Source organism: Chiroxiphia lanceolata, chromosome 6, assembly GCF_009829145.1.
Source record: "Chiroxiphia lanceolata isolate bChiLan1 chromosome 6, bChiLan1.pri, whole genome shotgun sequence".
NCBI classification, from domain to species: Eukaryota; Metazoa; Chordata; class Aves; order Passeriformes; family Pipridae; genus Chiroxiphia; species Chiroxiphia lanceolata.
The window spans coordinates 53,958,510-53,985,244 of record NC_045642.1 but is presented as its reverse complement, the minus strand read 5'-3'; the positions used below and the strand labels follow the sequence as shown (position 1 = coordinate 53,985,244).

General features: G+C 38.0%; 1 protein-coding gene and 1 long non-coding RNA gene across 3 annotated transcripts in view; one reads left to right on the top strand and one right to left on the bottom strand.

The window, feature by feature from the left end:
- Positions 1 to 2,596, bottom strand: part of PPP2R5C (protein phosphatase 2 regulatory subunit B'gamma) — a 79,182-nt gene extending 76,586 nt beyond the window's left edge. Inside the window, exons 1-2 of the mRNA XM_032690455.1 lie at positions 2,518 to 2,596; positions 890 to 955 (exon numbers count right to left, since the gene is read on the bottom strand). Coding sequence (XP_032546346.1) covers positions 890 to 955; positions 2,518 to 2,544 — 93 coding nt within the window. The 5' untranslated portion in view covers positions 2,545 to 2,596. The remainder of the gene's footprint in view (positions 1 to 889; positions 956 to 2,517) is intronic.
- Positions 2,597 to 2,802: 206 nt separating this feature from the next.
- Positions 2,803 to 26,735, top strand: part of LOC116788746 — a 50,350-nt gene continuing 26,417 nt past the window's right edge. The window contains exons 1-3 of one of the 2 annotated variants that reach the window (XR_004357753.1): positions 2,803 to 3,178; positions 11,091 to 11,183; positions 12,194 to 12,470. This is a non-coding gene — a long non-coding RNA (uncharacterized LOC116788746). Of the gene's footprint in view, positions 3,179 to 11,090; positions 11,184 to 12,193; positions 12,471 to 26,735 lie in introns of those variants that run through there. The other variant, XR_004357752.1, reaches the window with a different exon arrangement.

Sequence of the window (26,735 nt, the reverse complement as noted above, 5' to 3'; positions counted from 1 at the left end):
AAGCATATAATAAATATTCCCACCCACCTATCCCTAACAGTCTTTTCTGAGCGGGAAAAACGGTAAAGCTGGATGAGTATTTTGTTCTCAAACATTATCTGTTGGCACCAAGACATGCAGTTCAGAGGCTGAAATACATAAGCTTTTCAGTACAGCATTTTACATCCAAGCTAGTATGAACATTTGAAAGAAAATGTCAAGAAATCCACCTGAACAGTGGATTCCAAATGCAGAAGAACTACTAATTCTGAGTTTCTGGATTAATATGGGAAAGGAAGTGAATAGTGATTTAATCGACCCCTTTCCAGCTGCTGTGCCTTGCTGGTGGACAAAACAGAGAGCAACGCAGAAGGAAAAAAATCAGCATCTACAACAGAATAATCAGTCAAAAATGGATCACTCCATTGTATACCTATAAAAAGAAACCACACAACAAAACAGCTGGCAGCCTGTGATTAAGCCTAAGGTCTCCTGACAATATAACAGGCTACTGACACTTAACTGACATGCCAACATCGACAGTTTGAGAGAAGGGACCTCTGGGAATTACAGAGAATGATAAAAACTACAGTGAGCAACTGGAAGACAAGCCCAAACCCTCACAATAACACTAGAAAATAAGACAGATGCATATTTCATGACCAAAAAAGGAAACAGATGAGCATTTAAGATTGTAGCAAGCAAATATTTATTTACTCTATATAAAATTGACGCCTTTAAAAGCTTCTTCTCTTATCTTGTCAAATACCGAGGCAGTTGTTCCACAATCATTTCCCCTCAAAACCACCTATCATGTCAAAATTATAACAATCTAGAAAAACTTAAAGCACTCTTTAAAAGTCATGACAAATTAGCATGGAAAACCCCTACATATTTTAATAATATTTACCTCATGGTCTTGGTTATCTTGTCCATCTTTGCCACTTTTTCCACTCTTGACTGATTTTGTAGGTTCCTTAAAAAAAAAAAAAAAATTTGCAGTCTCAGTTTTTCTGAAAAGGAGATCTAGATAGATTTTCAAGTCAAGAAATCAGGTTTATTTAGGCACTCACTAAAAGTAATAAAATTGACAGAATGAAAACGATACTGTTTTATTAGAAGATCTTAATACTGAACTATCAGTCTCCACAAAGCTGCCTTAAACATTTTTATCTGTAGAAAGGCTTTGGAGTTTTATTTATGCCTCAAAATTCACCTATAAAGATAAGCTTTCACACAGGTGAGCAGGCAGAGACAAAGAATGCAAGTGATTTGAAAGATGTCTATGACTTTGCTCTCTTCAGTTTATAGCTTCAGATATATTTATATTTAGTTTAGCTTTTAAACCAGCATGAGTATAGTACACATTTTACACTTCATTATTTTGTCTGTTCTAGGGACTAGAAAGTCTTGTATTAGAAATAGGCCCACAACTCAATTTTCTCCCTGACAGCATCCTACTTAACTTGCATCCTTCACCCGCAGCATACTTTTGACATTTGTTACTCTCAGAAAAGTGAAGGAAAGTTTCAGTGTTTTTAACGTCAAAGGTGCCAAGGATATTGGGGAAAAAAATTAAAGCGAACAAACCCCCAAAACCCACAACACCCAACTTCCCCACATCTAATTTTAAAGCCATGTTGACAAACTAAAAGACAAACAGGAGCGGTCGGGAGGGCCGGCAGCTGGATGAGGCAGACAGCACACTTCGCCGTCTCTGACTTCCACTCACATGGCTAATTGCCTCTCACACAAAACAGAGTGCGATCCAGCTAACTTCCTGCTGCATTTACAAGTTTTCTGCCATCATTACTCGTGCAAGCCCCTCTCGTGGCCGCCAGACAAATCCCTCTCGGGAGCGCCGGTGGAGCCTGAGGCGAAGTGGGGCCAAAGATCCTCTCCTATTGTCAGGAAAAGGAGCCGAAAGACTCCCGAGAGGCGATTAGCACTCCTGGGATACTTAAGGAGATCCCCCAAGCACAACTCCCACCGCAGCCTGAGCTACGCAGCAGCCAAACTTCCCGGGACGAGGCGCGGGCGAGCAGCCGTGGGGAAAGACCCCCCACGCAGCCCTGCCTGGCAAACACCCCTTCCCGCTCCCCAACACCCCCGGGCCCACCCCAGAAAGACCTCCTCTCCCCACTCAGCCTCCGCCAGCCGCGGCTGAGCAGGACACGTTTCTCATCCCCTCCCTCCCGCACTCCCCCGCACGCCGAACCCGCGGCCGCCCCCATCGAGGCGACATCGGGACCCCGCCTCGGCACCCCCGGCCTAGGCCCCGCCGGGAGCTGCCCCTTCCCCAGCGCCCGGCTCTGGGAGGAAGGCGGGGGCCGGCACACAGCGGTGAGGGAGGAGGGCATCCCTCGCCCGGCTCTGCCGCGCACCGGGGAGCGGGAGCCGCGCTCCGCTCGCCTCTGCCGCCCCCCGCCCCAGGCCCCTCCTCCTCTTCCCCGCGGGGCCTGCGCCCCACAGCCTCCCCGCGGGGCTCAGCGCCCCCCCCCCCTTCCTCCCCGCCGCGACCCCCCCGCCCCGACTCACTTTCTCCTTCTTGTTTTTATTCGGCATGTCCGCGGAGGCGCAGCCCCCGCCGGCCCCGCTCGGCCCCCTCGCCGCGCCCGCCCCGCGCTGGCGCTGCCGCTGCCGCTCCCCCGCTCCGCGGCGGCCTCGCGCCCCCCCTTCCTCCCCCGCCCGCGGGGACCGGCCGCGCCCGCCCATTGGCTGCGCGCGTCACGTGGGCCGCGCCTCGCGCCGCGTCACCCATGCGGGCGGGGCTGAGGGCGCCCCCGCCCGGCCCCCCCTCGAACGCCGGCGCGTCCGGGGCGCTCCCGCCGGGATCACCCCGATCCCGGCGGGTCTTCCCGGGCTCCAACCACGTCTCCGGGTGGCCCCGCGGGCTGAGCGGGGACAGCGGTGCGAGATGAGGTGTCCTCAGCGCCCCGAGCCTCCAGTAGGCTCTTCCTCAGCCCGTGAGAAGCGAGTGATCGCTGCACCCCCCGCCCTGAGCCGCTCTGGGTAGTGAGGGGCTCCGGGCGCCTGTCACTGGAGAGCGGAAATGCTGAGGAAAAAAAAAAAAAAAAAAACCAAAAAAACCAACAGGGCATACCCGACTCACGCTGGCCCTCTGGTACAAACCCAGTGTGCCTGTCATCAGTTTGAGGACTTCAGAGCATGCTTGCAGTGTGTGGTGCATGAGGAAAAGGTGAGCTTTGCAAAGTTGCAGCCTAGTTTCCTGACAGTATCTTTATCCCTTGTTACCTTTTAAAAGCTTGGGTGCAGGTGTCTGTGTGTTTTCACGGTGACCGCCTGTACCAGAGATAATTTTTTAAATTATCAATTAACAAATCGCTTTTTAATCTCTCATAGGCAGAATGCAAAAAAATCAGAACAATCTTGGACAAAAGAAATGTGCCGATATTTCATCTGCAAAATCTGCAAATTGTATTTCTCGCACTGCCAGATTAAGCCCCAAATTACTGTTAGTTGAGTAAAAAGTGCAGGGGACCTTAATATTCATAATAATGGCAGGACATAAAGCATTTAAAATTTAGGTTGGACATACTTGTTAAATTTTAATTCTGCTGTACTGCTAAAGGATAGAAAAATTACAGCTTAATAAATACAGCATAAAAGTGCAATTGATCTCCTTCCTTACCCAACTTGTAAGTATCAAAGCCAGCATGAGCAAACAGCTATGTTCTCCTTTCTGGGAAGTGGGATTTCTAATAACCACTTGTGTCTGAAGGGATGGTCTCTTAACATCAACTTGTATCCATTATATTTTAACATTGCTTTTGCTGTGGCAAAAAGGACAAAGAAACTTTCCCTTTTCCAGGCACTGCAAAGAAGTCTACTCACTATGGAGAGCTGCTTCCTCTTACATCAGCCCTCTTCCTTTCCTGCTTCTTAAGTGCTGGAAAACAAATTATGTCTGCCTCTTATCCTTTCCTTAATCTTCTCTGGTTTGAGGGTTTATAAATGCAGTGCAGTTATCACTATTGTGCCTCTGTTAACAGCCAGTCGTGAATGAGTTATGACTAATACATGAGATTTCTCACCGACAGAAGAAATGGATTTTGGACATATTAAGCGACAGTAAAGAAAAGAAATCTACCTCCATCTGTAGTCTGGAGTTTGATCAGTGTGCGAAAGGGTTTGGACAGCTAAGAATAAACTCAAGAGCTTCCAGTTTTTTGTTAGGTTTCAGTTTCGTAGAAGCTTAAACTACTCTTAATAACCAGCTGTTGTGCTCCTGTCTCCCTCCTCTGCACTGATGCTGGTACTGTGCAGCTCCTTAAACCTGTTCACAGAATTGATCGGGTTGAAAACTGTCCTCCTAAAGCAATGTATTGGTTTGATTTTGTTTTGTTTTTTGCCTTTTTTTTTTTTTTTTGCCTTGAACTGGCACACCACCACCTGCTTCTGTAAACACTAGCATTGGCTGAAGGAAGGGGGTGGAAATATGTGGCGGGGGCGGGATGTGACCTCAACAGCCTACATTTAGATCGGTTTAAGCAGCTTAATGAGTTTCTCATTGGCTCTTGGCCTCCTTTGTGCTTGCTGGTGCTCATAGTTTTTCCAAATAATGGAAAAACTCTGTCAGTATCGATGTTACCCAAGTGCTTCTGAATAGCATCAGCAAAAATTGTCTGTCCTTATTTTACAGTTAGTTGGGAAACCTTGAATCAATACGTCGGACTGAATACAGGTTCAAAAGATGGTGCCGACTCAGTTAACATTTAGGAGGTTTTCTTTGTGACCACAGATGTAGAAACTCTTGTGAAAACTTGACTCCCCCTCACTGCACTTGCTGCAGAGTCCAATTCACCAGTAACAGAAAGCAATTGTTTTTCAAGGCCTGCTGTATTAGATGAAGTAGTCAGTGGGTGGAGGAGGTTTGCAAGAAAAATAGTTCCATCTGTATGCTCCAGTGTCTTCATAAAACATGAGAATAAGGCAAGTGACTTACATGATAAAATCTTATTTTTACTACAATGGTACGTCACTGTGGGCCTAATTATTCTGCTACAGAGCAGGATTAACTATGTAAATAAGGTGATGTAATATGAGTGTGAATATGGCTGTATTAATATTTGCATTGACTTCTGAACATTTCATGCAAACTAGGTGTTTTCAAAAATGAGAACAGATTCAGAACTATCTCTGTAATTAAAATGTCAAAAACTAATGCATACAGCATAGCTTCCAATTTGCATTTTTTGCTGTAGTGATTAAATTGTCTAAACTTGCAAAAGTTAAATCACCAAATAATGTCAAGTATTGTGTAAAACACCTGGATAATATTTAATAGCTTGAAACTGGGCCAAGTGTCCAGGGTGCCAATGAAAGGGGAATATTTACATAGTCTTTTCCAGAAGTATTGGATATTCTTTTTTGTTTGTTTACTTTTCATTTGTTTTGTTGTCATACTCTGGCCTGAGTTTATTGAACAGATCACTGTCACTGTGATGGATAACATCTTCCATCCCCAGCTGTATGACTTTACTGCTTCCCATGCACTGTCTCTAGTTTAATTGGGTGGTATGGCAGTTCAGCTTGTTAAAATGGCAGAAAACTAACTGAACTGTGAGACAGGAGACAAGGAGACTTTTTACTAGGAAGGTGTTAATTTGGCTGAACTGAAACTATGCAACTGCACTTGTGGACAAGGTTTGAGAAGCCAATGAACTGTCATCATTATACATAGTTGTCAAACATTGTCAGGCTGCTTCTCCAAACATCTCTTCACTGACTGAAGCAGATCTCCTGCTTTCTGGGGCTCTGTGTCAGATGTAAAGAGAGAATTGAAAATAGAAGCACCACTGCCAGTAAGAAGGCTGGAATAGACGGCTTGAAATTTAAACAAATTTTTTTTCATGCTTGTGCAGGTCAAACTACTACTTAAGGTAACTTTCCTGTCAGAAGCAAGTGATTGCCAGATTATGTCTGAAGGAACTAACTGAGGGAATAAACTACTTCATCAGCACCTGCAATAGACTCTGCTTCTATGCAGCCTAGCATCAAAAGCTGCAAAACCAGCATGTTCAACTCCCAAAAAAAGCTTAAACGTCTTTCAGGAACTTTCTCCACTAGCATGGATTCATTCTGCTTACCCTGAATTACAGTAAATAATTCTTGTGCTGTTCTCAATCTAAACTGTATGGCTTTAATTCTCAACTCTTTTAAAATCCATTAGTGTTGGATGCCCTGCTGTCACAATCTGCAGTGTTGTAAAGGTTGCGAAACAATTTAGTCAAAACTGTATAAAAGTCAGACTCTTTTGAAGTAATGAGTAACGGGTCCAATTTGGAGCTTCATGCATGTAGACAGCATGATATTTTAGCTCTATGTGTGACCACATGGTTACAAATGGCAATTATTGGCATCACTTAACACAGAACTAGAGATGCACATTCAGAACCATAATTAATCATATGTATGTGTAGTAGTGTCAGTATTGGATACCCTCTAGCTGTAATACTGATGCATAGTTTTGTAAAGTTTAGACTGGTAAAAAATTTTTAAAAATGCTCATGGATGTTTAATTATGCTATCTAAATCTCAACTTTATGAATTTTCAATGACCATGGAATTATTACATTGAAATACAGATTTCTTTGAGTTTTGTCTGGTCTTAATTCATTTCACTCTTGCCTCTTATGTTTAAAACAATTGATAAGATTTCATTTGAATGTAGTGAACAACATTATCAATTATTTAGGCAATGATAGCATTATAGAAAAGGTTTGCTATGAGATTTTTCACTTTAAAAAAAAAATAAAATCATGACTCTCTTTCCTTCAGGTAAGTAGTAAAGCTCATGTTACACACGCTTTTCAGTGAGCTCCCAGAGGCTTATTGGCAAAACCAGAAGTCACCTTGCTTGTCTTCTACTGGGGAGCAGCAAGAGTTTTTCCATGAGAGAGAAAGAGTTCGGAAAAGAACATGGCTACAGCAAAGACAAGGTCCTCTCTGACCAGGGTACCATCCCAATGGGGTCAGGATAGTCATAGTCACCAGTCTGAGACAAGGCAAGGTAAATGTCAGCGGTCCACCCAAGAAATCCACTAAGGAAAAACAGGAGACCAAAGACCAAAATGGAGACAAGACTTCCTATAACACAGATCTGAGCTTCAAGGAGACAAGCCGAGAGAGAGGAGCATTATAACACAGGTTTATGGTTCATCCAGGAGACCAGGGCCAGAGAGAATGGTGTACCTGCAATGTGCACCTGAGGTCCACCTAGGAAGTTCAGTCAGTAAGCCATGCTGGAAAGAGACAGGGCTGGGTATAGATACAGCTCAGACAAAGCAGGCCAGGTTTGGGTGCACAGGCCAGAGCTTAAATAGAGCTCCTGGACCACTTGGAAATGCTGTTACATATGACTGGTAACTGGCCTGCTATTGTATATCAGTAACCATTGTCCATGTTAATTAACACGTGGATTCTGGATTTCTGTTTGGGCCAACTTAATTTTAAAATGAATGTGAAAAAACATAAATAATGAGTATGGAAAACTCACGCAGAACGTTACTAAGGCATTGTACTGGGATAGAGTTATGTCTCTTCACAGTACCTTCTAATGGGGCTAGCTGTGCTTTGGATTTGGGATGAAAACACTGTTACTAACATAAGAATGGTTTTGTTATGGCTGAGCAGTGATTAGACAACCTCAAGGCCTTCTCTGTTCCTCACACCAGTGAGGAGGCTGGGGGTGCACAAGAGATTGAGAGGGGACACAGCTGGGACAGCTGACCCCTGCTGACCCAAGGGGTATTCCATACTGTATGTTGTCTTGCTCAGCAGTAAAACTGGATGGAGGGATGGGGAGGTTGGTGGGGGTTGTCATTGCTTGAGGACTGGCTGGGCATCAGTTGGCTGGTGGTGAGCAATTGTTTGGGGTTTTTTTGCGTATTTCTTTTTTATTCTCTCTCTCTTTTTTTTAATTATTAAACAGTCTTTTTCTCAGCCTATGAAATTTCACACTTTTACCCTGCTGATTCTCATCCCCATCCCACTGGGGATAAGTGAGTGAGCAGCTTTGTGGTGCTTAGCTGCCTACTGGGGTTAAACTACGTGGCAGGCATCACTACTGAGGTTCAGTAATATCCTGGACAAATTATATATAACAAAAATATCTAATATTATCTAATGACAGTTAAAACATTTTTATCTGCTTGTGGCTACAGTTTGCACAGTGGTTATTAAGTATTAAAATGACCTACATGTGGGAATTCAGATGATGATCAAAGACGGGCTATTAAGCCGGATGAACCATTTGTCTTATCCAGAATGCCAATTCCAGTGAGAAGTGCCTGCATTTGTGTGCTGGTACCCAAATTCCATAGAGATGGGAATTACAAAAATAGTAACATTAAAACACTTTGTACAAATCGCTTGGTGTTCTTCCGTCTCAGTGAAGCAAATAAAAGGATCATACAAGCAAGACTTTGCTGCATGTCATGGAGTTGAATCTTTCTGTGAGAATAAACTCAGAGAGGTGCAACTCTGTTGGTAACATATATGAACCGGGATGTCTGCTGTCACATTTTCATTATTTTTGTGGGTTTATTTTTTGCATTTGTAATGAGTTAAGAGATACTTAAAAATATGATATAATAATCTGTTTAACATTTATTGGCTGTGCCTAGCATTTAGAGGGTAGCAGGGACATGTTTATTTTTGGTAATTCTTCTCTTTTTCCTATCCAAATTGAGTATTTTTATGGTGTATTTCGATGCAATTTTTAGCAGTCTTTGTTCATTCTGGGTTTTTGCTGCGTTAAGTACAATGTTCCCATACATGTACTAGGATTCCTTCTTCCCACATGATATCAAAGGGAAGATTAATTTTGTATCAGATGAGTGAGACTAGTAACATAAAGGTGACTGCAGCTAAGACTCCTACATTTTCATTTTTATCATACTTAAGTTGATATTTATAGAATGAACGAAGAGATCCAATTAATTGTACCTCCTGTTGATGCCGTACAAGATTTTCTCTTTCAACACTTCATATTTTTTTTTTCTGCCTTTTTTAGGATTTGTCATAGCTAATATAGCTGTATATTTTTATCTCAGTGTGGGAAGAGTTGAAAGACACACTCAGAAGGCACACTCAGGACTTAACCCTGCAAGTACCATGAGTTTGTGCATGAGGGGCTGCTTCTATGTGTGCTCAGAAGTGTCCATCTTCTCAGCTGATGAATACGCTGCATTTCTGATTTTCAGGAGCAATCCGTGCTTCCTTGTCAGAATGTGAGGAGTAGCTTCCATCAACAGAGCTTTTGGCTTGCTCCCCCTAGGGCAGGCTGCCTGCTGCTACGCCGTGCAGGATTTCCAGGAGTCTTGTAGGCTTCTGCAGGCCTTTCCACAGCCTTTCTGCATGCACAGCACAAATATCACTCCTCTGCTGTGCTCACATCCTGTGATCGGGCCATTTCTTACTGTGTACTTTAAGATGGGTGAAGCTTGTTTTTAAATATCGTTGCCTGGGGCTACACTGAAACCCCTCAGCATCAAGCTGTCCTACCACATCTGTTTTGGTAGTCAGGGTCCTTTATCTTCAAAAGCTGTGATGGAGTCCTCTGCCACACCAACTCCCTCTTGGCACTTTAAAGTCTATGTTTTCATATGAGACATCTGAACAATTTTGAAAGGTTCTTTAATAACAAAACCCTATTTTGTTTGCCCATGATAAAAGGGCACACTACTTGCGCACACCACTTATCTGCTACTGAAACATGTTATCAGAGAGACGTGCTATGGGGTCATGCCAGGCAAAAGGCTTGCAAGGATGATGTTGGAGGATTGGATCAAGTGCAGAGAGACTTCGTACTCAAACCATTTCCTAGAGCCATCTGGCTACTGAATGGCTTCTAGATTTTGACTAAGAGGAAACCTTGTTATTTTGCTTCAGAGGGTATTCCAGGAATAATCAAGCATGTGCACAGACTGAATGCTAATAAAGAGGACTTGGAACCAAACAGGTGATGATTCAACCTGATAGTATAGGTGTAGTCAAAATCTCCTTATGTGCTATGTTGGAAGCCTTGGTCTGTAATTCAGCTGTAGATTCTACTGGATGGCAAAACTTCTGAGTCACAGAATCACAGAATGGGTCAGGCTGGAAGGTACCAGAGTGGATCATCTGGTCCAACCTCCCTGCTCACCCAGGGTCATCCCAGAGCACATGGCACAGGATTACATCCAGACGGTTCTTGGATATCTCCAGTGAAGGAGACCCCACACCCTCTCTGGTCTGTCTGTTCCAGTGCTCGGTCATTGCACAGTAAAGAAGTTCTTCCTCATGTTCTGGTGGAACTTGCTGTGTTCACTTTCTGCCTGCTGCCTCTTGTCCTGTTGTCCTATCACTGAAAAGAACCTGGCTCCATCCTGCTGACACCTTCCCTTTGAATACTTGTACATATTGAAGTCCCCTCTCATTTGTCTCTTCTTAAGACTGAACAGGCCCAGCTCCCTCAGCCTTTCCTTGTGAGAGAGATGCTCCAGTCCCTAAATCATCTTTGTAGCTCTCTGCTGGTCTTACTCTAGGAGCTCCATGTCTCTTGTACTGAGGAGTTCATCATTCTATATTCAGTGTTTCACTGTAAGTGTTATAAGAATTTGTCCACTTTGGTAAACCAGAATATTTTTGCTTAGTCACATTTTAGAAGGTGTCAGCTCCATTTTTACTGAAGGTTTAAAAAAATCAGATACTCTGAAAGTATTTAGATTTAAACATTGGCAAAGTTTATAAGCATTTCAAACTGGAACCTTACAATAGGAGGTGTTAGGGCAACGTAACTGCAGATTTCTCTTCCATCTATATTTATATCATGATGTGTTCTGTCTGTCTGGTATGCCTGTACAGATTTTGCCCTAGACTTAAATTTGTTTGCATCTTGTGTTCAGTATTTATTTTAGAAATTCTGCATAGTTGTGAGTTGTATTTACATTTTATCATAATTTCTTAGATACGCTAGAATGTCTTTTGAACACCAGGCAGGTGTTCAAATAAAAGTACTGACAGAAAATAATATGTGTGGACAATTACTGAGATGTCAAAAAACAAGGCCTTTGACACAGATTTTTTGCCTGCATGTATTGTTTCAGAGAAAGAATTAGCAGTCATTTGAAAGTTACCTGCTTTTCAAAATAAATTGAAATGAAAAATCCCTGTTATTAGCATATAAAAGAAGCAGATTGGTAAGTGCCTGTTCATAATTCTCGTGGTACTTTACATTTAAAGCTTCTTTCTTATATGTAAAGAGGATAATGGCAGTAAGGTAAACAAAATGTGTACAGAAACAAGATAAGGTATGTAAGATACATAAATAAAGATTTCTTTACATACATTTATATAGAAATCCTACTCATCACCCCAAGTTAATTAGATTTTTTCTGACTGTAGTAAGTTGGATTTGAATTTTAGTTCTACTAAATATGTGAAGGCATTTTAGTATTTATCTAAAATGTCAGAAACTAGATGAACTAATAGCTAATCTTTTAAAAGTTTTTTTTTAAATTTACCTGTATTATGGAACCAACCAGAGGTTTTAATTGAAGACTGAAGTATTATAGCATAGGAAAATTATCAAAAGCTGAGCAATTAAAAGTAAATTAAAGCAATTAAAAAGTAAAATTTACTAGGTATACATTTCTTAAGAGATGGAAAGGCTTGCTAGTCACTCAGATGAGTGTGTTCAGCCTTTGACTGTGCATTTCCAGGCTGCTCAGCTGTGTATAGGTCAGTGTAATTTGGCCTGAAGGGATAAAGTTCATCACTTGATGCTCACCCTTGTATTCCTGTGCATGCTGTTCACTGTATCCCACTGGCCCAATAGGCTCATGTAGGCCTGAGTGAACCTTGAATATACATGGTACAGCAGGTATATTCAGGAGCCTCTTAGTCAACTTTTGATTATTCTGTAAACATTACAGAGGGATGGTAAATTCAGATGCTTTGTGTTTAAAAGACCTTTTTATGGTGTAACTTTAATTACTACTGGTAAACACTGATGGCTAATAAAGATGTCTTAGAAAAAGCCCAAGGGAGCATTCTGTGAGCTCAGCAAAGGACTGGGGTTTGAATGATCTGGATTCTATTCTTAACGTGACCATTGATTTGCAGTGTGATTTTGGCAAGTTAATCTCTATGTTTCTGTTTCACATCTTTTATCTCTCTAGTCTACCTTTACTGCAATTTGTCTCTACAGTGCCTAGAATAAGGAAGAAGGCAATCTGGACTGCAATTCTAATAATGGTGATAACAAGTAACTTTAAATACAAACTGAATTTCAATCATTCTACTGAAGTATGATTGTAATGGATTTGTGTACATAAACAGAGATCCAGATTTAAATTATGTGTTCAGCCATCTTTAACCTAAAGAATTTAATCCTATCAGAGAGCTGTCTTCAGCATCTGTCTTCATGTTCTGCACTGAGCTGAGAGAAGATAAAACTTGAAGATAATGGCCATGGATGTCAAGGAGGTAACATGGTTTTATTTTTAACAATTCTGACTCAACATATGACCTACTACTAGATGTCTGCAGCACTTTTACATGTATAATTCCCTTTCATACCTGATACATTTTCAAAAATGTTCTCATTAAAAAAGCTTTTATATGATACTGACCTTATATTTGAAATTTACTGATTAATTATGTCTGAGATGGCTATTGCTAGGCTTACTCCAAATACACCCTGATGGAAATTTTCTTTTCACAGGGGTTGTTCTTCTACATTATGACTAATTTTGCTATCAGATTCCAGGTGATGTAGGCAGCCTTTGGGTCTGGTTTGAAATACTCCTATTTTGGTTAATTCAGTGAAAACATAAGTGTGATCGGTGTGCTGGGTAAACATGAAAAAAGCCTACAAAAAATTCAAAGCTCATGGTAAGTTTTGTTGAGAAAGCAGCTGCCAGGCTTCCTGCAAAAGGGAGTTACAATAAGTTATTTTTATCAATTTACTAATTCTTTTTGGACGATACAGATGTTTTGCATGCATACTGTATGTTTGTATCCATACTAAAAATTCTTACGCCTTGTGCATGTAAAAGAAGGAATAAATCATGTCCTTCATGCCAAGCTCTATGTAAACAGTAGTCTGTCTCATTACACTAACTTTTTTTCCATTCTTCTCAGGTTGATTTTCTTCTATTTTTGTTGTTGTTGTTGTTGTTTATGTGTTTAAAAGTTAATTTAGTCATTGAAAAAACACCTAATGGACACTAATGGAAAGTGACCACTAAGTCCATTGTCCCGTTTGCACCTGGGTTTCAAATTTGTTTTGAAGGACTGAACCTTTAGACCTAAAAGGATAATCCAGTCTCCTGGCTTACTCAGCCCTGAGTTTGAAAACAACCTGCCAGCTTTGTTAACCAGATTGCACAGGAAAAGCTAGACTAGTTATTACATTTTGGCTATTGAATACCTGTCAAACAGTAACTGTCATAATCCACATGAGGCAGACCTGAAGCAGATACTTTGAGATGAAAAGCTGTGTATCCCATTACCAGTCACTTGAGCTGTTCAGTGTCCATCTGCTGATTGGAGGAGAAAACATCATTAATAATGTATTTAGGGATTGTGCTCTAGCTTTTATGTTGCTATTAGCTCTTCCAGCATAAGCTAGCCCGGCATTATTTATCTTCTGAACTCTAGCATCTCCTTAGTAGCCGTGGCAAATTTCATGGTATTTTCTGTTTTAGGGGATAAAAAGAATTAAAACACGTGGTATAACAATAGAATTGATCCTTGAATATGAGGTTGCTTAGTGTTTTCATAAGAATCTACGAGACATTAATAAGTTTTATCGCTGCTTCAAAATACTTTTCCAAAAGAAGGAGCCTAAGCAAAGAAGAGTAACTTGTATAATAGTTTATTATAACTAAAACAACTAATTTAGTACTTGATAATACAAATTGCTTGATGCTATGAAAGGAGTAATGTAATGTTTTGGACTTAAGAAGCCAAATGCTTACATAGATTGCTGCAGTTCTGTCAGAGGAAATGTCAATGCTAGTAAAATAGCCAAAAATATCTAGAGAATTTGTTTGTTTTGAACAGCATTTTAACATTTTTAATTAACGGTTTTACCAGACACATTACAATTATTGCATTAGAACTCAAGCCATTCAAACCTGTAATTTACAGTCTTATCATTTGGGGAGTTGTTTTGTTTTTATATTGTGGAACAATATGATTTGAAAAATTGTCAGATGAAAGTCTGCAGCCAAAACAAGATGGTATTAGCTGTTAAGTTCTTAATGTCTCTGAAAGTCTTGCTTTTTTGTGAAGTATTGATGTCTTTTTCCTTAGAAAGGGTGGTTTGTATACACTGGAAAAATAATTATGTGCCTGGAAGAAAATGGCACACAGGTTTCATCCTTGATCCAAAACATTTGCAAAATAAAAGTTCTTTTTTGTCTATGATTTTTTTTAAAAAAAAATATTTGTTTTAATATCAAGTAGCATGAACTGGCCAAAACCACCAAAAGCTTGGCTGTTTATCTCTACAGATCTCTGTAGTTTTCATGCCTTTGTGACTTAAATATTGTGTTACTGCAGTACAGAGGGGCTGAGGAGCTATAGCTATGGCAACCAGTGCCTGGTAGGTAACTGACAGCATAAATTACAGGATCTCTAAGGATTTGCTGCAGACCAGTCTCCCTGCTGGTCTGACTGCTCATTTTGGCTTTGACCTTCAGGACAAGGACCAGCATCAAGGCCTTTTCTGTTCCTAGTATTCACCTAGTAAGAAACTCTGAAGAGGTTATATAGATAAACAGGTACAGATGGGTCCTAGGCTGGTTTAGATGGGGATTTTTTTGCAGTTGTATTTATTGTAATTCTTCAACTGAGACAAATTGTGTCTCATTTTTGCTAGTATCAGTGTTGCTACATCTACTGTAGCACTTTTACCACCTCAACTGGCTCATTCAGCAGGGTATTTTTCACAACCCTTATTGTCTGAAGTCAAACTCAACCTCAGACATAGTTTTTATATAAAAAATGAGGTGGGGATTAAGGTGGGATATGAAGCATTCTTGTTTCTATTACTTAGGTTATGTAAGAGTATGTGAATTAGGAAAGCCAGTTGCAACCCTGACATTAAAAATCCAGGTGCTCCATAGTCACTGGCAATTTGAGAACATGTTTCATAGCAGTATAACAAAAGCCAAGAGATCGAAAGGTGGAATAGAGGAGAAAATTGTTTCTTAATATCTCTGCAACTTACTGATTAAATTTAAAGAAAAATTAAACTGATGTCCTGGGTAATGTGTGACTGGTCATGGTCCAGAACCTGAAGTTCAGTTTCGGTTCTCCTTGTCATCACCCCCCCTCCTCCCCCCCGGCAATTAATGCTGGTTAAAATATTTCATAGATCAGAGTTTAGTATCTCTGTTGACAATGTACTTAGACTTCTTTTTGTGAAAGCTGTTACCCATTTCTGTAAAGATCATCTGCCAGCAGTTTTCTTTTCACAGTTGCTTAATCATGTGCATTTAAAAACAAAACTGAATGTGCCCGAACACATATACCTTCAGCCAAGTGCCTTGTTGGTACAGATATAATAATATTATGTAATAATAATAACAATGACTTGACTGAACGACCCAGGACACATGTTCTGACATTATATGCAATTAAAGAGCTGTTGTAAATGTTTCAAGGAAAATGAAATTAATTTGTAAGGAAATGAGAACTACAACTTAAAACAAGTTTCAGCAGTCATAGACAAAACCCCAAACCCTTATCTGAATGAAGCATTTCATACTATAGAAGGTCTGATAGATTTGGTGGATTTCTTTAGAATGCGGACATCACATACAGAATTTTATTGTTTAAATATCATCTGCAAACAATAAAGTGTAATGCTGGAATATTAACATATGTTAATACAAAAGTCTACTGAAATGGAAGTAAAATATGTTTATGAAAACAACCATAGTAAAGTGATGTCATCTGTACAAGTGTAAGGCATAAAGAAGCAGCTCACAGGAAAATCCTTGCAAAGTGTTTTTGGAGTTTCCTGGGTTCAAAATTACTCATATTCCATTCATTTTAAAAAAGATGACCTAATAAAATTTAATAAAGTTATTAAATACTTTAATATTAAAAACTGAATTTAAATAACTCTGTTTGGAAGACTAATGCTTCTGTTGTGGGGTGACAAAGCTGAAGAATCTGGGGTTCTTTTGTTTTTAGTAACTACTAGTTCCTTTTTCTAGTAACTGGTTTCAGTACTGTAAACAAACTTTCAGAGATTGGTAGCAGAGTTCCCAAGATTGGGAGTTGTCTGATATTACTGATGAACTGATAGCTAGGAAAAGAGAATTATTTACATGGTGATTTTTGCACAAGCGGATAGAGAAGTGTGCTAAGTGTATGTGTTTACAACTGAAAAAACCCACCAATAATGGAGACAGATTTCTTAATTATTAACAGCTAGTATATACCTAATTCAGATCCCTTTTCCTAAAAATGTCATATTACTATTACTAATAAAATGAGTGAACCACTCAGGTACAACGCCATTTTCCCACTTAGCATTGGTTTTTAGTAAGATTGCAAATGAATAGAGATTTTTGTCTTGCAGCTGTTTAAGATCGTACAAGAATTATATATAGGAAAGGTGGAATAGACGTGAAGAGAGAATCCATGATAGCCCATTGCTCTTGTCTGTTTTTTTTCTCCTAAATAATCTATGACAAGCACATTTAAATTTACTGAAAAACCTTTGGTAAAGAAGGTTTTACAGCCTTCTTAGTGGGTCTGTTCCTTGGCAGAATGATCACCGTAATTTTTTTAATTCTTCTCAATGTACTGTTTAATTTATATTTCCTGTGGTTCTTCTAGTCCTCCTTCTAGTGGATATCCTAGCAGTAGGTGATCATCTTTTTATAACTACCTTACATGTATAAAGAGAATGAACAAGTCTTGCATTCTTTCAGATTCTTCACTTATCTCATAAATGTCATTTTCTAAGCCACATTTACTGTTATTTTCTTCTCTAAATACTAACAATTGCTAAACCTATTGACTTTTTAAATTAAAACAATCCAAAAAACCTCAGTAAATACACACCTTAATTTAAGTATTTTCATGTTAGTAATATAAGCACATAGTAAACATTAAGGAAAAATGCTCTCTAGTTCTGAAGAGTGTGGTGTTCAGTGTGTCAAATAAGGTCATAAGATCATCCTAGGTCTAAATGAGTTCACTGTCTTCCACTCTAGATTTCCATCTGAAAACAAGTGTGTAAAATATATTCTGGCCCTCTCAATAGAATAATAATATCCACATCAACACCAGACTAAAGTTAGATTTTTATTTTTTTCCCAGAAATTAGAATTTTTATTTTGAACTTACAGCTACTGCATCAGTTGGAGCTGTGGGGGATGACTGGGACAGTTTCTCCTCCTTTCCTTTCTTGTTCCTGATGACAGCAATTTATCATGGCTTTTTATTTGATACAGTGTACTCTTCAAACTTGTGCAGATTTTTTTCCCACGTTCAGTCTGCATGTTTTAATTGAAGTCTGCAGTTTATTTATCTCTGCTTTGCTGAAGTGAGGGTATAAGTAATGCATTACAGGAGTGAGTTTCTTATTCCCTGTTGTTGCCATAAGTGAGTATTCTTGAGCTTGGTCTGATCTGGTTCCTAATCCTCAGTAGGCTGTCAGTCAATTTTCAAGTCTGATACCTGTCACTCACTCAAATATCCAGTACCACCAGAATAAAATTCAGTTATCTGCTGTATGTCAGACCCCTGCACAAGGCCTGTCTCCTTCCAGGAGATTCCCAGGTAGCACACTCTGTCTGAGATACATTTATTCCACTTACTTGAAAATGATTAGCATGTTAAACATTGTTAGTAAACATAAACTAATAAGCAATTATGCCATGTGATTTTGCTCTCTAATTTTTATTCAAAAAAACAGGCTTCGGGGTTTGTCACAAAGAAAGTATTTCTTTATTGAAATACACTATTTTTTTCTGGCTTTAGAAAATAAGTAACTTGAATGTTATAGTAATTTCATGTACTTAATGTGTGTGCACAGTAATATGACAACACTATCCTCTAGTGGCAGTATGTGTTAACACAAGGTTCAATCTACATCAATGGGAACTGGCTTATTTATGTGTGTTGAAAAGATGGTGTGTTGGGCTTGTTATTATTTATAAATTCAGAGGTTTGATTTAGATAACAAGGAATAATTAACCAAATGCTGCATACAATGCATACATGCTTCAACCACCAGTATTAGCTGCACTACATATGTGACTATCAGAGCATATATATATATGATTTCTTATGATTTTCTGGACTATTGAACTTTCACAGTTGTAATCTACTGTGGCTGCTTTTTATGGTTGTATGGTATTTAACATGCTCAGACCACTAGTTGGTTTTTAGTCTTCTCTTGAACTTTGGTATTAAAATCTAACTCTCACAGTGAGAGTGTCTCTAGACATTGTTATCCATAAGCACATGAAATATCCTTAATTTATTTTTTTCAACTTGAAATTTCAAAAATTCAGTGTAAGGAAAAAATTGGTGTAAGAAAACAAACTCCAAGATTTCAATGCATTAGGTTTTTTAAACTCACCCACTAAAAGGTCTGGTCTAGGCTGAAAGTGTATTTGCTTACTGTGAAGATAGATGTTACAAAAATTAAATTATTTCTCACTCATCCCCTAAAAATGTTCCTGCTCTGGAAGTTTTGAAATTTGTCTGTGTTAAAAATCCCGTGTAATCTTTTTTTCTGTGTGTGTGTGGTGGCTGGTTTTTTTTGTTTGTTTATTTTGGTTTTTTGTGTTTGTTTACGCTTTGTTTTGTTTTTGATATTCTGACACATTTTGGAGAAATTTTATCTAAATATTCCATAATGTATTTTAGGAATAAAGAGGTTTTGATGCTTCCCATTCATGCTTACATCATGTAAATCCAAGGCAAAGTGAAAGCAGGAAACAGAGAAGACCCAGTTGAAGACACAACTTTAGCTTTTGATATGGAGTGATTACTGCAAGTGAGGAGCAGAACAGAGAGACATGAACATGTTGATATTTCCATTGTTCTGATTTTATTTTCAAAGACCATTCAACATACAGCCAGCTCACTTGTGTGTCATGTCCAGTTAGAGGACCTCATACTTGGCTTACCAATGCTTTCATTTTTCTTCTGGGAAAAAAAATAATAATACTGTGTTTATGTAATAAGAAGTACAATAAAAACAAATTACTACGATTTGCAGTTTCACATATTCATAATTACAAGAACCTTGCCTTAAATACAAATATAGGAATATAAGAATTATTCTGAAACCTTTGAAAACATTATATTTGGCTATGAAGCACTACGGTTTTATGCTTTATTGTTTAGAATTCTAGTCCAGTGTTTTTCTCAGTGTTTTGTTGAACTCTAGACTAGACATTAGAAGAACTCTGTAATAAACACAGACTTTCTTATCTAATACCATATTTTCAAATGGGTCTTGACTGCTAGGTCTGCAGAACTCAATTAGTAGGGCAGACAACACAGGAAAAATAGCCCAAATTCCCTGGATAATAGTCTTCTCTGTTGACCTACAAGACGGTTCATTTTGTCTGCCCATTTAAAATTTGGGCTGCTTGCTCATTTACACAAAAAAGAGTCCAATAATGGCAGAGTGTTCTCTTCTATTAGAAAGAAATAGAGGAAATAAAATCATTGTATGTATTTCTTACAGGTCACTGAAGAGCTACAATGTCATGTGCAGGTATAGTTACATAGCAATAGATCTGGAGAATGTGAACTTTGCAGTCTAGCAGAGTTATACTCTGTTTCCACTAATAACCCCATGAACCAGCCTGTTACAGTATCACAATGCAGTTCTTAGAATATTAGCTCTGCCATGGGGTGAATGTGTCACTTCACAAATGGCTTCACTGAATTCAGTTCTTTAGGACAGGTGTTCTTCAGTGAATAAAGATATAGTCTCGCCCTGAATAGGGCAGGAAACACAGTCCTATGGCTAAGAAACTGTGCAGGTAAAATGTCTCTCTTTTTCTGGTGTTTGACTGAAAAGTAAGAAAAAAATTCAGCATGTAACATAGGACAGGGTAAACAAATACATTGAAGGGATTGACTTTGATTTGCTGAGGCTGCTTTTCACTACAGTTGCAATTCCATCAGTGGGAAGTATACCTTCTCTTTCTCTCCACTGAGACTATCCCATACATGTGGAAACAATCAGTCTTAGAAAAGGGCACTGAGATCTTAAATTAGAGAAAGCAGACCAACTCTATGTGGCAGAGCTATGACAACAAATCTGAAAATCTGTCTTCACTGATTTCAGTTACTGTCATTTACATTTGATGCAAAACTTTCTAAGTATCAACTTACTCTTATGTGTATTTCTGCTCAAGCTAAATAGCTGGAAAGTATTAAGAATTACTTTTTAATATAAATTGAACGGACAGATCATATAAGCATGTGCTGAGAATTTATTTGAACTGAATAGGCTACATAAGAGCCTCAAAAAAATTAAACACTAAAGTACAATGAAGTGTAGCTGTAAAGTAGTTTTTCTTCTGTAGAACTACAGAGAGCAGAATCCTCTGCTCAGTTAGGCTCTTCATCAACTGATTAATCTTTATAGAAAAAAGAGCCTTGTGATTACCCATAATATGAAGTCAGAAAAAAGTGTGTTTACTAAGAAAGGCTATTTTGTAACTAAATACTTTACTCTATGATGGTATATTTTTCATATCAATTAATTTCCTATAATTTTTGAAAATTAAAGTGTTTTCAATGTACACCTTTGTGTAATTTGTGGGGGAAAAAAACACATTTTTTTTCACTTTGCAGTCTTTCAAATAAATGTCTCTAGATATGGTATAAATCAGAATTTGGCTTGTGAAAGGCATAGCTCCTCCTTGGATTCAACATAGATGTAGGTTACAGGCAGGTATATGCTGATGAAGAGATTTCAGACCTTATATGAGAAAAAGAGAAGTTGACTGGTGATATTGACAAAGAAACTATGTCCCTGCTTCTCATTTTTTAATGATTTTTCATATTGTCAGTAGCATGAAATGACAAAACTACTAGTTTGTTACCAAGTAAAACAGAAGGCCAGAATGTGGCCACTTAAATAAACAATTAGTAGTCCTATTTGTTGTACTGGGACTATGTAAGACAATAAGTGAAAAAGGAAAATCATTGTGAAAAAGGAAAACTATTCAAATCTGGCTCTGGGAGCCATTAGCTATCAAATTTGGTGCCTTATGTTTTACAACTGAGAACCTTTAGATGTGAGGGGGGAGTTGATTCTTCAAGTTGAAGGTGACACCATTTCCAGGTGCTTATTTTTTTATTGGCTTTCTCTGAAATCCGAGTTCCTGACTATGGGAGCGACTGAAGGACATGGTACTAAAATCATCAGGTTTGGGATGGGAGATCATGTTTTTATGTTTGAATAAGTTAACAAATCAAACAGAAGCAAAAAAAAAAAATCTAAATTATGCAAGGGTTCTAAATGTTTTGATCAAAATGTTGTATAACAAAAGTGCTACAAGGCAGAGGAGTCACACAGCTTTTCCAGGGAGTGCCTTTTTCTGTATTTCAGCAGGTCTCTCCTCGGAAACAATGCTAGAAAAATTGTTGGTAACTGAGTGTAACAGGACTAAGTGCTTTAAGAATAATAAGCATTTTGCCTAAACCAAATAGTGCTGTAGTGTTGTTATAATAATATAAAATAATATTAATTTTTAAATTTTTCTGAGTAATCATGTCAGTTCCTGTTCTCTTCATGACAGAATACCTATTATTCATTGATATTATCTTTAAAAAGAATCATTAAATTCTACATTCTTCTTTACAGTTTGAGAATACAAACTTGTGGATAGAGGAATTAGCAACGTTAATCAAACGTATTTTTGGAAACATTTAACTAAATACTAATCTTATATGTTGTGTGGTTTTTTTGCTTGTTTAATTAGCTTATAAAACTAACTCATTGATACTAATATTTTTTACAAAATTAAAAAAAATCTCACATTCTAACCATTCTTTCATTAAATGTCTGTTGTTTATAATACCACTTTTTAAACTAATTTACTACTTAAAAGAAATAAGTTAAATGGATACTTTGAGAGATGTCATGCATCAAGTTTTTTATCGATCACATTTCTTTTGAGCAATGAAGAACATGACTCCGTAATGTTATTTTGTCTCTTAATCATAACACCCTTCAGTTTCTTCGTTACCTTCCAAACTGTTCGTGTGCCTGGACCCACCTACTGTGAAATTATTTTACCCTTAAGAGTGTCTCAGATTATTTTCTTGCCAAATAAATGTTTTTAGCACCTTACATTTTGTTCTTTAAAAGTATCAGAGAGAGTGAGCTACTAAGCCAAATTCCCCTCAGGATTTGAGAATGTGACTCTGTAATCTTGTGTAAAGAGGCATTAACAATATTAGTCACAGTACTCTGCTTTTTCCATATTCCTGACTAGTCCATGATGTGGCTGTCTTTGCAGAACCAGAATTCTCGTTGGCATTAACAGATTTATCAAATCATTCTAAAAAAGTATTGAGATTTGAGATTTGTAGAACGGTGCTCCCGTTGCTTACAAAGACAGCACTTTTTTTTGTTATTTACTGATGCATGTAAGAGTTGCACAAAAAACTTTGGAATTGTGAATCACCACTATTTTATAGTAGGGGATGCCTGGGTGGGGACCAAGGGTAGGATTTTAGTTGCCTGTGCTTCACTACTGTAAATAACCAACTGTATTTGTAAGCACTGCCTGTGTAAGAACTGTATGATGAAAGTGTTGATTGAAGATTTACAGTATGTGATAATAGTGGTCTGGTTTTTGTGGCAAAGGACCAGCAGGGAGAACCTAAGAACTTTCAGATTTTAAATTAACTTTTACGTCAGATCTTGCAGCATTACAAAAAAAGGGCACTCAAGCTCCTCACCTTAGTTATGATCCACATGAGGCAGTCCACCAGCTGGAACTGTTTTGCTCGTGTTCTGTGCTTGCTTTCCAGTTCATAGAATCATAGAACAGTTTGGTTTGAAAGGGACCTTAAAGATCATCTAGTTGCTAACTTACACTGTAGGGATTGGTTATACTGGATACCAGCCAACTGGGAATGATTTTTGGGATCAAAGAATTCTATCTGGAGAGGTATCCAGTCTTTTTTTTTTTCCTTTTGTTCAAGCAGTGTCATGAGAACAGACTGAATTACAAAATGTGCCCCCAAAGGTGTCTTAGAGTAGCTGACTAGTTAAAGGAGATTGTCTGTTCCGTTCAGTTTTATCAGTAGAAGAAAAGCACCTGGATGAAGAGCCCAAGATGTGGTTCTTACTGTGCTTTCTTTAACCTTCCACGAATTTTCAGTACGTACAACCAGCCTGCAAATGAAGAATCATGTGCTTTTTGGAGTGTCAGTTACAACTTAATTTTTTCTTGAATGTTGATGTTTTAACTTCCCTTGATATTTATTTAACTGCTTAAAATTTTTGTCACTTTCTTTTTGTCAGTTTAATATAATTTGAAGATTATGTAAATGCAAGGGTTGTGGTTTTTTCCTCAGTTGCCTCTTCATTTTTTGAATTCCGTACTGATTTCAGTGAAAGAGAAAAATTAATTTCATATCACAAGAATAATTCTGAAAACTGAGTGGTATCAAGAATGAGGGAAATGATGAATTAAAGAATGTCTGCTATTAAAATTTAATGACCTAATAACTTTATGTATTTTAAATATGTGTGCCTATAACTTATGTAACATGATGGGGTTTGTTCCAGATTGAGGTAGTTTTATTTTTATTTTATTCTAGTTGCTTTGGATTAATTTTTTGTGTGTGTTTGAGTGTGAATATAGCCTTTTGTTTGGGAACTAATTACATTTAAATGCTCCAAAACTAGTGACAGATATGTGACTTGTCAATAATTTCTTTACATGGTAAAAATTAAAAGTATGTTTGTATCAAGGTGAATCAATTGCATGTTTTGAGATCAGCAGTAGTGCAACAATATCAAATTTGAGAAGAGTGTGGTCATCACTTTTTAGGATTCCTGTCGCTAATTCACTGGAAGAAATAAGAAGGAATGGAAGGAATGAGCTGTGGAGTATGTTAAAATGCAGTTCGTGCATGGGATAAGAACATTACCTTCTTGATTAAAAAAAACTGTTAGACCATTCAGGTTTACTATTTGCCTCCAAAGGCTTTGGTGATTCCAAAACTCTCTAATGAGCATCGTTAATATCTGTCTTTTAATTCCTTTAAAACAGGTTGTAGAATTATATTTCTTAAAATATACTTAAAAATAGAAAATAATTGTAGTATAAAAGACAGGGAAAGTAGTGCTTATACAGGATATTACAACTCATATTTTTATTTTAGTTCATTTTCTAGACTTTGTTTAATACAATATACTGGAATATTGTAATGTCACCCAACATCTCTAATGTCTGATTTGGTGTGCACACCGTAACTTTTTATGACAAACATATACAGGAATCATCTAATATATGTTAATAATATAAACATACATTTTAAGGAATTAATAAGTCAAATGTTTATACAGTTAAATGCACTATGATCTCTAAGAATAAAGTACAAAACATTTGAACTCATATTTGAAAGCTTAGGTGCTAAAATGTGACTCCTTAACATCGCTGCAGGCTCGCAAACAACCAACTCAATGATGACTATCTTTTGAAATGTTCAAGTCACTTTTATTTTGGCATCTAAACATGTATTTAGGAATGCAGCCTTTGGGCACTAGTGGCTGATTTGCTGTAAATTTTAATAGTCCATTTGATGATCCAAGTCCAGAAGACTCATGAATTTTCTAAGTACTCATCACTACTAATTTTGTAGAACTGCTTTGCAGAATCTGCTGAATTTAACTGTGATGTCTATGGGCTCCTGGATATAGACGTGTATCCTAAGTGACTGTCAGAACAAGCTCTAGGAGTACATAATTCCTCTCTCCCATTGTTCTAATGCTGTTATTTGTGTTGAATGGGAACCTAAAGATACAGGCAGAAAATTTTCAGCTTAGACAGTTTTCTGGTCTGAACAAAATTAGAATAGCTGGATGACAAGGGTAAACTCTAATCCACATTTTAGGATCATGAGCCATGAGAATTCAGTCCTAGTATCTTTAAAAATAAATAGATCTCCTTACAGACTTACAATAGAACAATGTCTCAGGGAAAAATAGTGACTGTACTTACTGAAGAATTTTCCAACCTTGCAAATTTTAGAGAGAATTTTTTTTTCTTGTTTTTCAGAATTATCTTAGTCTCTAAGATTGATGATATACAGTGCAGGGACTACACTTAGAGAGAGAGACTGTGTAGGCCTTCAAGGAAAGATGGCAATAGGCATCAATGGGTTTTGGACTGTATTTTTTGCTGCAGAGGAACATTATTAGTAGAATTGGTAAAAAGAGAACTGAGCAAGCACAAGGGGGCAAATAAGGATAAAAGGCCACATCCTGCAAAGTGCTGAGCATGTTTTGAAGTGCGGCCCTCCAGTCCTGTTGACTCCTGCATGCAAGGAGAGTGGACTGAAAGAACGTGTGTATGTGCATGTGTGTGGAATCAAAGAACCTTATTTGAACCTGTCTTTGGGCTATAGCCAAGTACTTTAAGTCAAGACGATAGTCAGATGCTTGGGCTATGGAGTTACTTAAAGCAAAAGAAAAAAAGGAGTATAGCTGCTTTGGTTTTGATCTCGCTCATGTGATAAAAGTTCCAATAGCTTTCGATCCTACTGGCAGGTCCAAAGACCTTCTCTCATTATATTTATATAAATGTTAATAACTATTTCAGTATTATTAATAATGGCAAGATTTGAACTCATTAAAGGTGGGAAATTTGTGGGATTAATTTGTTCTAGCTTCTATTTGCCAAGAGAGCATTTTCCCAGCATTATTCTTTCTCCATATATATTAACTTTGTAATTGTGGATCAAAGCCTACTCAGCTTTGGATGTATTAAGTGAATCTTACTGAAATAGAAACTCAGAAAGGCATTTTCTGCCAAAAAATGTAAGTGGAGAAGTCACGATTGAGTTCAGCTTATTAAATCTGTTTACTCAGTGTGCCTAAGTCTTTTTGGAATTTAAAAGAAAAAATAAAACATGGGTATGCTTGGGCAGTGAGACATGACAAGTAGTACATTTTAAAAGAAATAGTCCTGGGATATAGGTTTGAGAAACACCAGCAATACAGAACAATAAACAAGACCTCATAAATGCATTGCCTGGAATAATATGTTGCTCTGTGAGATGAAAATTATTCAGAAATTGTGAAAAATCAGAACTTCAAAGGCTTGTACTTTATGTTCATCTGAATATGAGAAATCCATCTGGTCCTATATCCCATCTCTGAAAATTGCTGATACATTTGTGCTTTCAAAAGAAGGTGTAAAAATGTACAGGAAGCTACCGTGGCTCATTTTCCTGAACTGTAATTGCTAATCTGATTAAACTTTTAATATCTCTTTCCATAAAAATAAATACAAATAAACATAATAATTGTAAGCATCTGCCCTATTTATATTATTTCCATATGAATATTTACATACAAGTTCTTGACCTCAGTTACTCCATGTAATTCAAACTATCAGATCAATCACATGAAATGAGACTAAGGGTCCATCTGGCTTAATATTGCTTCTCACCTGCTATGTGAGAATTTTGTTGGTGAGCCTTACTATTTGCAGAGCAACAAAAAC